At 43.2% G+C, this 14,313-nt stretch overlaps 1 protein-coding gene across 1 annotated transcript in view; it reads left to right on the top strand.

Annotated features, from left to right (window-relative positions):
* The window catches only part of HACL1 (2-hydroxyacyl-CoA lyase 1), an 84,903-nt gene that overhangs the window by 4,762 nt on the left and 65,828 nt on the right, over positions 1-14,313 (top strand). Inside the window, exon 2 of the mRNA XM_082259486.1 lies at positions 6,572-6,676. Coding sequence (XP_082115612.1) covers positions 6,572-6,676 — 105 coding nt within the window. The remainder of the gene's footprint in view (positions 1-6,571; positions 6,677-14,313) is intronic.

Here is a 14,313-nt window from a genome sequence, read left to right as displayed (position 1 = left end):
TTCACACAGTTGTGGTGCATATGTTGGCAAAAATGGGGTTAAACAGACAGTGAGGAGGTATTTTATTTCTTCTACACCGTCTGTCAGTAGCCTCTGCCATGCAATCTGAACGCAGATCAGACTTCGGTGTCAAGGGAGATTTAGACACCCGTTTAAGGCTGGGTTCACACATATGCCAATTGGAAGCAGGTTTCGTATGACATGGTCTGGGGCGGTCGGGGTCCACATTCAAAAAGGGTCCTGTGCGTCCCCCCCCCCCCCCATATCACTCCAGCCTGCACCACCACATCGAACATCCCCCCCCCCCCGCCAGTAGTTTACTTACCTTGTTCCTCCGGACTGATAGGCTTCCCCCTCAGGCTCCTTCATGTCCCTTCTCAGAGGTCATCTCCTCCCCCCTTCTTGGCCAATAGCATGCCTTCTCCTTTCAGCCAATCGGGAAACAGATCTCAGGACCCACTTCCTGATTGGCCGGGAGGAGAATCAGTGTGGCAATAGCGAATATTCATTCGCTATTTGTCACACAACTGGGTGGGCTTATGGCGCAGTGCTCTGTGCCCCGAGCCCAACCTTTTTTGAAGCCTATTAGAGCCTCTGGCTCTCATCAGGTGCTTAAAAAAAAAAACATTGGAATTCATGCATCCGGCACTCTGCATGTAGATTAGGGGGCCGGTTGCATAGATGGGGGGGGGGCGGCCGCCAATGGACAGGCCGCCTTTGGTTTCAGGTGCAAATTCAGGCAAAAATTCAGATCTGATTCACATCTGAACCTGAACCCCCAAGCTGATGAAGAATATATGGCTTGTTTTTGGAATGGGTCATTTAACAAAGAGTATTATTATACACTTATGGTCCCAGGACAGTCCGTGGTCCAGTCCGGTGCGCCTCAGTGCTGCAATATTTTTTTTTTTTCTCAGAACTGCTCAGTTATGCTGCCCATATACTAGTAGATTTGTACTAACATTCTTGTGAAAATTATTTGTGCCTTCGATGAATGGCTGAATGTTATTTAAAAAGTCTACTTCCTTTTTAACAATTGATTTTTAAAATCCCCTCTTAGTGCTTGTTCACATGGACAGCTGGGGGATGGCTAAAAAGCAGGTGGTTGAGCCATGGTTTTACCACTCCCGGACCACTCGTCTGATGCAGATTAGGGCTGTACACATGCCAAAACTAAACAGCAATTAAATGGCAAACAATAAATGCCAGGCAGTGGGTTGGCTTTTTTAGGGTTAAAAGGTGGCATAACGCCTCCTCGTCCCTTGTCAAATGCCTTCTGAAAAGCGATTTGTCAGTGATCACTTTTCAGAGGAGTGGAAATTATATCTTCACATCTGAACAAGCCTTTAGACGGTTATCAGCAGAACAGGTGCCACCATCCAAGAACTTCTCTCTCACCCCCACTACGCTATTGATTACAGTAGAGATATGAACACGCGTGTTTACATGAATACATAGATGAAGGTAAATTAAGCCTGATGTAGGAGGGTTACTTCCGAGCAGCCACCAATCAGACTTCATTCTGCAGAGAAGGTACAGATCTGACTGGAGAGAGTAATAATGCAGTGTAGAACCATTCTAAACAATGTAAGGGTTCATATAACCAGTCAAGTAAAATACACTGCCAGGCGCTTCAATTTGATTTGCAAATCTTAAAGAAGAACTCCGGGCACACTTTTTATTTTCCCATGCATCTTGGGTAATTGCTCGGTTTTGTCTGGGGATTGCAGAGCAGAGATATACTTACCTAATCCACCAATCCTCCGAGCGCAAGTGCGGTTTCTGTCTCTCCTGCTCTCCCGTGCGCTAGCGGTCTTGTGAATGGGACTGTTCCTGATGTCATCATACCCATAGACTGGCTCTGGATGTGCTGGACACTGATGGATAAGGGGGAACATGGTTTTTCCTTGTGCCCCTGGACAAAATGAGCAGTTAACCTATGCAAGAACTCCAGCCATAGAGATTTACTAAAGCAAAATAAATAGTTACCTCTGTGGGCGGCACAGTGGTGTAGTGGTTAGCACTTTCACATAGCAGCAAGAGGGTCGCTGGTTCGAATCCCAACCATGACACTACCTGCCTGGAGCTTGCATGTTCTCCCTGTGCCTGCGTGGGTTTCCTCCGGGTACTCCGGTTTCCTCCCACTCTCCAAAGACATGCTGGTAGGTTAATTGGATCCTGTATAAAATTGGCCCTACTGTGTGTGTGTGTGTATGTGAGTTAGGGACCTTAGATTGTAAGCTCCTTGAGAGCAGGGACTGATGTGAATGTGCAATGTACAGTGGGTACGGAAAGTATTCAGACCCCCTTACATTTTTCACTCTTTGTTATATTGCAGCCATTTGCTAAAATCATTTAAGTTCATTCTTCTTCCTCATGAATGTACACATAGCACCCCATACTGACAGAAAAACACAGAATTATTGACATTGTTGCAGATTTATTAAAAAAGAAAAACTGAAATATCACATGGTCCTAAGTATTCAGACCCTTTGCTCAGTATTTAGTAGAAGCCCCCTTTTGATCTAATACAGCCAGGAGTCTTTTTGGGAAAGATGCAACAAGTCTTTCACACCTGGATTTGGGGATCCTCTGCCATTCCTCCTTGCAGATCCTCTCCAGTTCTGTCAGGTTGGATGGTAAACGTTGGTGGACAGCCATTTTTAGGTCTCTCCAGAGATGCTCAATTGGGTTTAAGTCAGGGCTCTGGCTGGGCCATTCAAGAACAGTCACGGAGTTGTTGTGAAGCCACTCCTTCGTTATTTTAGCTGTGTGCTTAGGGTCATTGTCTTGTTGGAAGGTAAACCTTCGGCCCAGTCTGAGGTCCAGAGCACTCTGGAGAAGGTTTTTGTCCAGGATATCCCTGTACTTGGCCGCATTCATCTTTCCCTCGATTGCAACCAGTCGTCCTGTCCCTGCAGCTGAAAAACACCCCCACAGCATGATGCTGCCACCACCATGCTTCACTGTTGGGACTGTATTTGACAGGTGATGAGCAGTGCCTGGTTTTCTCCACACATACCGCTTAGAATTAAGGCCAAAAAGTTCTATTTTGGTCTCATCAGACCAGAGAATCTTATTTCTCACCATCTTGGAGTCCTTCAGGTGTTTTTTAGCAAACTCCATGCGGGCTTTCATGTGTCTTACACTGAGGAGAGGCTTCCGTCGGGCCACTCTGCCATAAAGCCCCGACTGGTGGAGGGCTGCAGTGATGGTTGACTTTCTACAACTTTCTCCCATCTCCTGACTGCATCTCTGGAGCTCAGCCACAGTGATCTTTGGGTTCTTCTTTACCTCTCTCACCAAGGCTCTTCTCCCCCGATAGCTCAGTTTGGCCGGACGGCCAGCTCTAGGAAGGGTTCTGGTCGTCCCAAACATCTTCCATTTGAGGATTATGGAGGCCACTGTGCTCTTAGGAACCTTAAGTGCAGCAGAAATCTTTTTGTAACCTTGGCTAGATCTGTGCCTTGCCACAATTGTGTCTCTGAGCTCTTCAGGCAGTTCCTTTGACCTCATGATTCTCATTTGCTCTGACATGCATTGTGATCTGGAAGGTCCTATATAGACAGGTGTGTGGCTTTCCTAATCAAGTCCAATCAGTATAATCAAACACAGCTGGACTCAAATGAAGGTGTAGAACCATCTCAAGGATGATCAGAAGAAATGGAAAGCACCTGAGTTAAATATATGAATGTCACAGCAAAGGGTCTGAATACTTAGGACCATGTGATATTTCAGTTTTTCTTTTTTAATAAATCTGCAACAATGTCAACAATTCTGTGTTTTTCTGTCAGTATGGGGTGCTATGTGTACATTCATAAGGAAGAAGAATGAACTTAATTGATTTTTAGCAAATGGCTGCAATATAACAAAGAGTGAAAAATTTAAGGGGGTCTGAATACTTTCCGTACCCACTGTATATGTAAAGCGCTTTGTAAATTGACAGCGCTATATAAGTACCTGAAATAAATAAATAAAAATAAAATAAGGGTTGTAAAATGGTTACAGCACCTGTGAACAGGATACACATTGTTCTGTGAATGGACAAAGTGGAGAGGAAGGAAAGGATAAACAACAGGAATGCTTCACCACCGCAGCTCTCATGCCCACAGCATTGTAAATTCAGCGCTGACAGTAGTACCTGGTAAACCTTTTATACCACACTACAAGAGGTAATATTTTTGCCTTAAGAATGTACTGTGAGGAAAATAATTATTTGATCCCCTGCAGATTTTTTTTAGTTTGCCCACTTACAAAGAAATTAATTGTCTATAATTTTTATCATAGGTGTATTTTAAATGATAGAGACCGAATATCAACCAAAAATCCAGAGCAAGCACATAAAACAAATTCTATAAATTAAGTTGCAGTTTAGTGAGTGAAATAAGTATTTGATCCCCAAGCAAAACACGACTGAGTACTTGGTGGAGAAACTCTTGTTGGCAAGCACAGAGGTAAGAAGTTTCATGTAGTTGGTTACCAGATTTGCACACATCTCAGGAGGGATTTCGGTCCACTCTTCTCTAAACCCTTGATTTCGTGGCTGTCATTTGGCAACTCTAAGTTTTAGCTCCCTCCCATACATTTTCTATAGGATTAAGGTCTGGAGACTGACTAGGCCACTCCATTAATGTACTTCTTCCTGAGCCAATCCTTTGTCGCCTTAGCGGTATGTTTTGGGTCATTGTCAGGCTGAAGGACCCATCCGCGACCCCTCTTCAGTGTTCTGGCTGAGGGAAGAAGGTTCTCATTCAAGCTTTTACAATACATTGCCCTGTCTATTGGCCCCTCAATGTGGCAAAGTGGGCCTGTACCTTTAGCAGAGAAACAGCCCCAAAGCATCATGTTTCCACCTCTGTGCTTGCCTGTAGGGATGGTGTTCTTAGGTTCATAATCAGCATTTTTCTTCCTCCAAACACAGCGAGTTGAGTTATTGCCAAAGAGCTCAAGTTTGGTCTCATCTGACCACAGCACTTTCCCCCAATCCTTCTCTCAATAATTTAGATGTTCATTGGCATGACTGTACATGTGCCTTCTTAAGAAGAGGACTCGCCGTGTTTGGAGGAAGAAAAATGCCCCTAAAAACAACATCCCTACGGTCAAGCACAGAGGTGGAAACATTATGCTTTGGGGCTGTTTCTCTGCTAAAGGTTCAGACCAACTTTGCCGCATCGAGGGGCCAATGAACGGGGCCATGTATTGTAAAATCTTGGATGAGAACCTTCTTCCCCTAGCCAGAACACTGAAGATGGGTCAAAGATGGTTCTTTCAGCATGACACTGACCCAAAACATACCGCCAAGGCAACAAAGGAGTGGTTCAAGAAGAAGCACATTTAGGTCATGGAGTGGCCTAGCCCTAGACAGTCTCCAGACCTTAATCCTATAGAGAATTTTTGGAGGGAGCTGAAACTTTGAGTTGCCAAGTGACAGCCAAGAAACCTTTAGGATATAGAGAAGATCTGTAAAAAAGAGTGGACCAAAATCCCTCTTGAGATGTGTGCAAATCAACTACAAGAAACATCTTACCTCTGTGCTTGCCAACAAGGTTTTCTCCAACAAGTACTAAGTCATGTTTTGCTTGGGAATCAAATACTTATTTAACTCATTGAACTGCAACTTCTTTTATAGCATTTGTTTAATGTGCTTTTTCTGGATTTTTGGTTGATATTCTGTATCTATTATTTAAAATACACCTATGATAAAAATGATAGACTCTTCATTTCTTTGTAAGTGGGCAAACTTAAAAAATCTGCAGGGGATCAAATAATTATTTCCCCCTCTGTAGATAAATCTCTGTGGCTGATGTTCCGCCATAGGCCCCCATTCATATAGCAGGAAGGAATGTTCCCACTCGTGTTTTTTTTTTTTTTTAATGTTTTGAGCGATTAACTCACGTTTCCGTTTGTCATGCATAGGGCAGTACGTTAACTTGGATGATGCTCTTATACTCCTCCCTCACTTCTCCATCCCCATGACTAAGCTCTGGGGGTGGAGCAAAATATGTTGGGGGCATAGCCTGGCAGGAGCCCAAGCTGAGGTTGTCTCTTCCACCATTACACTACACGCATGGATGTGTGGCACCGGGGATTTCCTTCCTTCCTCTTTCTAGCATTCACTTGAATGGCCTACCCTATGCATGTTTGTCGTGGCTAAGAAGCTCAGGGACCAAATTTTGGCCATGAGTCAGGCACATTTACACAATGCGGTTTGATGGCCCAACACGGTACATCTGTCTGATAAGGAACACAAATTTTAAGTGCTTGTTTTGGTGGTACGGGGGGGGGGGGTTGTGAACCTTGCTGTCCTATTGCTATACTCTTTTTCATGTCTTGGTGCGCTTTATAGTTTTTGATGCAAAGACATGCTCCCTGTATTGCAGATTTTGTATGCACCATATGCCTTGTGATCCACTTTACCTGTTTTTACTTTGTACGTTGTACAACAGTTTTGTATGTTAAAAACCGCAATTAGTACCATTGGAACCGAAAAAGAAACTATTCTCAAAACATGGAACACTAAATTATAACAGTAACAATCTGCTTTTAATTGTTTGTTTGTTTCTATTTTCAGAATGTGAAGTACATGTTCGGAATTGTTGGTGTTCCTGTGATTGAATTAGCCATTGCCGCCCAAGTAGCAGGAATCAAATATGTTGGCATGAGAAATGAGCAAGCGGTAAGAACAGCTAAGTAATGTACCAGTAATGAATCTAGTTTGCCCACCTAATAATGAATCTAGTTTGTATTTCACCCCCTGGAGGCTGCACAGAATCTATCCCACTAGATCCCCTGCTTGCTCTAGATGCCTTACCTCGGAGGGTACCTACTTCCATATGTTCTGGACATGCCCACGGATGGCCGAATACTGGGGGGCAGTATTTGATATTGTCAATACTCGCCTGCAGCTCTCGGTTTCCTGCACTCCGGAGCTGGCTCTCTTGGGCGTTCCGGACACTGTTAGACGTTCCAGGTATACCAGGTTATTGATTTCTTTCCTGCTTTAGATTATCCTTCGCTGGGCTTCTCCCTCCCCCCCTCCACGATGGCTTCATGGGAGGCTCTGGTTAATGGGGCTCTGCCAATGTATATGTTGACCTATATTAATAGGAATTGCCCCCAGAAATTTGAAAACATTTGGCAACCTTGGCTGGACTGTTAGTTTTTAGTACCTGTCTTCAATACATTTTCTTATTGTACTTGATCTGTAACGAGTCCCCTATTTCTGTGTGTTCCCTTCTTTTTTTTTTTTAATAAAGAGCAACCTTGTTTGTTAAAAAAATGAGTCTAGTTTGATCTCCTAGTAATGAGTCTAATTTGTCCGCCTGGTAATGAGTCTAATTTGCCCGCGGCTTGTAATGAGTCTAATTTGCCCACGGCTAGTAATGAGTCTAGTTTACCCATCTAAAAATGAGTCTAATTTGATCTCTTAGTAATGAGGCTAACTTTGCACGCCTAGTCCTCATCTGGGACTACAGAATAATTATTCGGGACATTGTGGAAATGAATACAGTGGAAGGGATTCAGTAGTTTAGTAAAAGACATGCCATTTAGTCCACAAAATTGCTGTGCCATGTCAGCTGACAACCAGAACTAAAAGCGGAGTGCATGTCTGATACTTGAACAGGCATATTTTTATACTTTCAGGGTCTTTCATAAAACTTTCATAAAACACATGTACTCTTCCAACACCAGTCAAAGGTAATCATCTACTGACATTGCTAAGATGAACTAAGATTTTTGCTTGAAGCTCCTTTTACATTCTTGCATCGCCAAAGTCTCACGATTTTCAGTGTGACTTTGATCTGACTTTACATTCTATTGACCAAAGTCCCATCAATGTTCAGAGCAAAGTAGTCCAGGAACCATTTCAGAAGCCGCAGTGACTTCTGTATTGTCAGTAGGAACGACTATTATAGAAATAAAATGTCAAGTCGGATCCCAAGTCACAGAAGTGTGAAAGGAGCCTTAGGGGTAGTATCACAAAGAATCCAGACACCTGGGGGCACATTTACAAAAAGGCTAGTTTAAACAGAATCTGCAACAGCTGTGCATGGCAACCATTCAGCTTTTATTGTTATTTTTCAAAGGTTAACTGAAGAAACTGAAGATAGATTCTCATTGGTTACAATGCTCAGCTGTTCCAGATCCTGTTTGCTCCGGTTTTAGTAAATTCCCCCTCTAATCGAATGTAATCTGTTTTACACTTCCCCCACTGTCCCATCACTGTCATCAGCTCCAGGCTCCCTCTATCCGCTGACGTCTGCCTTGGCAGTAGGTCATGTGGTCACGTCAAAGGCAATTTCTGGCTCTTCATCAACCCATTTCCCTTTGGTATTGGATATATGACCCATTGCCACAGTTGTGTTTGAACCTTAAATATTAAACAGCTTTTCTTATCAATTTAGGACAGCTGGAGGATTAAAGAGGTTTGATTTAGACTTGGATTTGGTTGGCCCTAAGCTTCATTCTTGTTCCTTGCATAGCTTCGCAAGGTGCTATGTGCTGGCTGTGTTGGTTTCAAAGGATTGTTTGGACTATGTTGGGCTATTCATAGACAGTAGGGATGAACTCATCCGTGTTTGGATTCTAGCCTGAACCCACCAGGAAGCTGTCATTGTACTGGGCCAATCATAAATGTCGGAGGTATTCCCAACCCCGCAGCTGCATGTGTACACACCCCTTTTATATGTGCATCTATGGGGGGGGAAATGCACTGGCTGCAGATGATTGACCCAGTACAGGTGACGGCTTCCTAACAGGCTCACTTAGGTGGGTTCGGACTAGGATCCAAACATGTCTGAGCTTATTCCTAATTGAGAAATCTTGTGGAGTTGTTTTTTGTTTTTTTTTTTCTTTTATGAGAGAGAACGCAAGGAAGAAATAATAAAATAACGTTAAGGCTCCATTCACACCTGGGCGTTTTTGAGTGTTTTTCAGCTCCAAAAACGCTCAAAAAAACGTTCCAAAACGCCCAACAAGTAAAACCCCATTCATTTAAATGGCCCCTGTTCACATCTGAGCGTTTTGCAAAACGCCTGTAGTTGAAAAAAGTACATGAGCTTCTTTTTGGGCTGATTACCAGCGTTTTTGATAGATGTCAATGCCTGCCTCCAAAAACGCCTGAAAAAAACGCCTGAAAATCGCGGTAAAAAACCCGGTAAAACGCTTCGCTCAAGTGTGAATGCAGCCTTAAAGTAAATTTTATTTACATTTCCCTGATGTAAACATACTCTAGTATTTATCATAAAGCTGAACTACAAAGATTCAATGCTTATTTTTGTCTAGGGAAACATTAAAGTGATTGTAAAGCTATATTTTTTGTTTTATTAAAATAAGAAACATGTTATACTTGCCTGCTCTGTGCAATGGGATTTAGCAGGCATGATCTGAGCTGGGCTGTGTGTGTTTATAGATACACACAGCACGGCTTGGCCCCACCCCTGCTCCCTCATTACATGATTTGACTGCCAGCAGCCAATGCTAGTTTCCTTTGCTGTCGTACTGAGGCTTTCACTTTAATACTTTGAGAGTCTCTGACCTAAAACACATATTTAGGTTGGGAATTTTGACGTTAAAGTTGTCTATACACTAGTAGAATTTTGTTCATACTTTTTCATTTTAAAGTGATTGTAAAGGTGGTGTGTTTTTGTTATTTAAAATAAAAAAAAAAAAAAATTATACATACCTGCTCTGTGTAATAATTTTGCATAGAGTGGCCCCAAACCTCCTCTTCTGGGGTCACCTGCCGGGGCTCTGGGCACCATAGAAAGCCATTTTCATGGTGGCACAAGTGAGGGCTCGATCTCGGAGTTGCGCTGTGTGTGTTTATTCACTCATACTCTGTGGCTTAGCCCCTCCTTATCACCGGATTTGATTGACAGCACAAGGAGCCAATGGCTCCTGCTTCTCTTACTGAGTTCAGTATCAGTAGTGGGGTCAGATTGACATTTCAATGACCGTAACAAGAAAATTCAAAGGAACAGGATGGAGATTTCTAACAGTGCAGGTGGTTTTCACTCGGAAAAGTCCATTCATCCAAAATTCAAATGTTAAAAGCAAAGCAAAGTTAAGCATTTTTCAATGACGTTTGTCAAATCATTTATATTTTTATCATATTTTACAAACCTTTGGTTAAAAAATCTACTAGTGTATGGCCCATTTTATTCTGTAGTCTGTAACTAGGAAAGGTTAAAGAAGCAGAAAGCCAAGCAAATTTTCAGAGGTAGTTCTGCAACAAAAGCCCCTTTAATTCCCTATAAGATAAGATATGTACAGAGCTAGTAAGTGGTACATTTAGTGCTTAAACAAATAAAAATGTCCAAACAATGAAACTGAGCCACCAGGTTGTGCTCAAAGGTGCAGCGTGGGTAGCTATAGATACAAAAGTCCAAATGGTGAACCCAAAAAATTTAACAGTCAAATCACAGCTGGGTTATCCAGTGCATCTAGAGAACTCCTCCAATGGTAAATGTGGAGTGTCAGAACACTCAGTAGACATCAACCAAGTAACGGCATTAAGAACAGGAGACAATACATCTAAAGTGTTGTCAGATGCTTCTTCACAGTAGTCTTCCTCCACCAATCTATGCACTCACCAGAAGATGAAAAATGATGAGCCCTGTACTGCTGTTATGTGGTATGGTGAATATGTGGTCCACTGTGCTGATTTCACGATCACTTCCAATAGGATACAGTATCTCACAAAAGTGAGTACACCTCTTACATTTTTGTAAATATTTTATTATATCTTTTCATGTGACAACACTGAAGAAATGACACTTTGCTACAACGTAAAGTAGTGAGTGTACAGCTTGTATAACAGTGTAAATTTGCTGTCCCTTCAAAATAACTCAGCACACAGTCATTATTGTATAAACCGCTGGCAACAAAAGTGAGTTCACCCCTAAGTCAAAAATGTCCAAATTGGGCCCAAAGTTTCAATATTTTGTGTGGCCTCTTACGTCCTCTGACAGTCGCCGCCTGATGGTATTAGCCTTCACTAATGGGTAATGGCACCCTCTGCAGGAGCAAGGCTATTCAGATAATTGATTATCAGGTTAATACAAAAAAACTTTTATACCCCGGCACGCCACTAGGGGGCCATCTCTCAGCCATTATCCTGAACCCAATCTGATGTTCCTCAGTTTTACGCTGCCTAGCTCAGGAGCTGGTTAGGTCTTTTCTGACTGGGACCTTGTGTCTCAGTTTTCTTTATGTTTTTTTCTGAATTTGGTTTTGCCTGTGTTACAACAACCTCTCTTCGAGAACATCAGAGAGATTGCTCTGTCTGTGTTGTCCCAAAAAGTTGCCTTTCTGGTGGCCATCACGTCGGCTCGCAGAGTGTCTGAGTTTGCAGCCTTGTCCTGCCGCTCTCCTTATCTGGTACTTCATAGAGATAAGGTGGTTCTGTGACCGAATCTTTTCTTCCCAAGGTGGTTTCTTTGTTCCACCTCAATGAAGATATCGTGTTGCCTTCGCTGTGTGCGCGGCCCAAGCATCCTAAGGAATTTGCCTTGCATTCTCTGGATGTGGCCCCGGGCGGTCAAGGTCTACCTGTCCGCCACGGAGTCTGTTCGACAGTCTGATTCTCTATTTGTTCTTCCTGAGGGACCTCGGAAGGGATCGGTCGCCTCCGCAGCGACCATTTCGAAGTGGATCAGTCAGACGATTGTTCAGGCCTATTCCATTAAGGGTCGGATTCCTCCTTTTCTGGTAAAGGCCCATTCTACTCGAGCCTTTAGTGCCTCGTGGGCTTTTCGTCATCAGACTTCTGTGGCTCAGGTGTGCAAGGCGGCGACTTGGTCATCCGTGCACACTTTCACAATGTTTTACAAACTTGATGTTTTGGCATCTTCGGATGCTTCCTTTGGGCGTAAAGTTTTGAGTGCGGCAGTTGTTTAAGGGGACATTGTTTTTACTGTCCTTCCTTCTTGGGGTGTTTTTTTGTTGTTCTAGGTTTGTTTCCAGTTTTTTCCTGTGGGCTCAGGTTGTTACTGCGTTATCTTCTAAGTTGGTTGCGTTGTTTTCCCACCCCTCATACCTGCACTGCTTTGGGACTGTCAGAGGACGTAAGAGAAAATAGAATTTTTGTAAGAACTTACCGTAAAATTCTTTTCTCTGAGTCCTCTGACAGTCGCGGCCCTTCCCCCTGGTTTTTTGGATCTGGGGGTTGTTGCCTTCCGGTACTGCTTGCTACAAACTGAGGAATATCAGATTGGTTTCAGGATAATGGCTGAGGGATGGCCTCCTAGTAGCGTGCCGAGGTATAAAAGTTTTTTTGTATTAACCTTATAATCAATTATCTGCCTAGCCTTGCTCCTGCAGAGAGCGCCATTACCCGTTCGTGAAGGCTAATACCATTGGGTGGCGACTGTCAGAGGACTCAGAGAAAATAATTTTATGGTAAGTTCTTACAAAAATTCTATTTTTCCAGCACTGCCTTAACCCTCTTGGGCATGGAGTTCACCAGTGCTTCACAGGTTGCCACTGGAGTCCTCTTCCACTCCTCCATGACGACATCACGGAGCCGGTGGATGTTAGAGACCTTGTGCTCCTCCACCTTCCGTTTGAGGATGCCCCACAGATGCTAAATAGGGTTTAGGTCTGGAGACATTCTTGGCCAGTCTATCACCTTTAAGCTTCAGTATGTCACAGTACATGTTAGAAGCTTAAGCTTCTTTAGCAAGGCAGTGGTTGTCTTGGAGGTGTGTTTGGGGTCGTTATCATGTTGGAATACTGCCCTGGGGGCCAGTCTCCGAAGGGAGGGGATCATGCTCTGCCTCAGTATGTCACAGTACATGTTGGCATTCATGGTTCCCTCAATTAACTGTAACTCCCTAGTTTCGGCAGCACTCAGACCATGACATGCCCACCACCATGCCTGACTGTAGGCAAGACACACTTGTCTTTGTACTCCTCACCTGGTTGCTGCCACACATGCTTGACACCATCTGAACCAAATAAGTTTATCTTGGTCTCATCAGACCACAGGACATGGTTCCTGTAATCCATGCCCTTAGTCTGCCTGTCTTCAGCAAACTGTTGGCTTTCTTGTGCATCATCTTTAGAAGAAGCTTCCTTCTGGGATGACAGCCATGCAGACCAATTTAATGCAGTATGCGGCGTATGGTCTGAGCACTGACAGGCTCAGACCTACCGGGTAGGGAAAATGGCTAATTGGGCTCAATTTGGACATGTTAACTTAGGGGTGTACTCACTTATGTTGCCAACGGTTTAGACATTAATGACTGTGTGTTGCGGTATTTTGAGGGGACAGCAAATTTACACTGTTATACAACCTGTACACTCACTACTTTACATTGTAGCAAAGTGTAATTTCTTCAGTGTTGTCACATGAAAAAATATAATAAAATATTTACAAAAATTTGAGGGGTGTACTCACTTTTGTGAGATACTTTACACTGTGTAAAGAAGCTCACCAACGGGAGCCAGAATAGTGTTCATATAGTGTAGTATTTTTTGAATAAAATAAAGGTACGTGTACACATGCGTAAAAATGGCCACAAAACTTACAGAGAAAACTGCTGCTCCTACCATGAGGACGCTGCAGCAACGACGTCCGTGCGTAGGCCCCTTCCTTCGCATTTCATGTTCAAACGCGTTACCAAGGGATCCGCCTATCCCAGCTGTGATTTGACTGTTAATATTAGTTTGGGTTCACCATTTGAACTTTTTTATTTACAACTACCCACCCTGAACTTTTGATCACAACCTGGTGGCTCGATTCTGTTGTTTGGACATTTTTATTTGTTTAAGCACTAAATGTACCACTTACTAGCGCTGTACAAATCCTATTGTATATTGTTTTCTGAAGGTTGTATATTCATCTTTTTTCTTGTGCCAGCTGCCATACACACTAATTTATCTAGCGCTCACTTTATTTTGGATTTTACCCTTTAATTCCCCAATGTTCACAATTCTTTTACCCACTTGAAGACCAAGAGTTTTCTGCCATTTTTTGTTTACAATTTTATATCAGTATTTCTCTTTCGTTCATTGACGTACACAGCTTCAGATCTTCATAACTGATGGGTGTACTGCCCCCTACAGGAGTAGGACACTAGGCAGAAATAAATTCTGGCTACACCCATGGGCAGTCCCAGGGGGTATAGTCCCTCTCTCTGCTATAGGCACTCAGTTTTTTTTTATCCTGGCAATATTTCCATTTTAGATAGAATTTTTTTTTTTTTTGTCCTGGATTTTTCCCAATCAACTGCCGGACTAGGCGATGGGCTGGATAATCTAGATCCAGTGGTCACCCCAGTCTTGCCAGCGAGCTCTGCGTTAGGTCGG

This window comes from Pelophylax lessonae (genome assembly GCF_965119305.1).
Source record: "Pelophylax lessonae genome assembly, chromosome: 5".
NCBI classification, from domain to species: Eukaryota; Metazoa; Chordata; class Amphibia; order Anura; family Ranidae; genus Pelophylax; species Pelophylax lessonae.
Note: the sequence above shows the minus strand (reverse complement) of the source record. Positions and strands in the feature narration are given on the sequence as shown.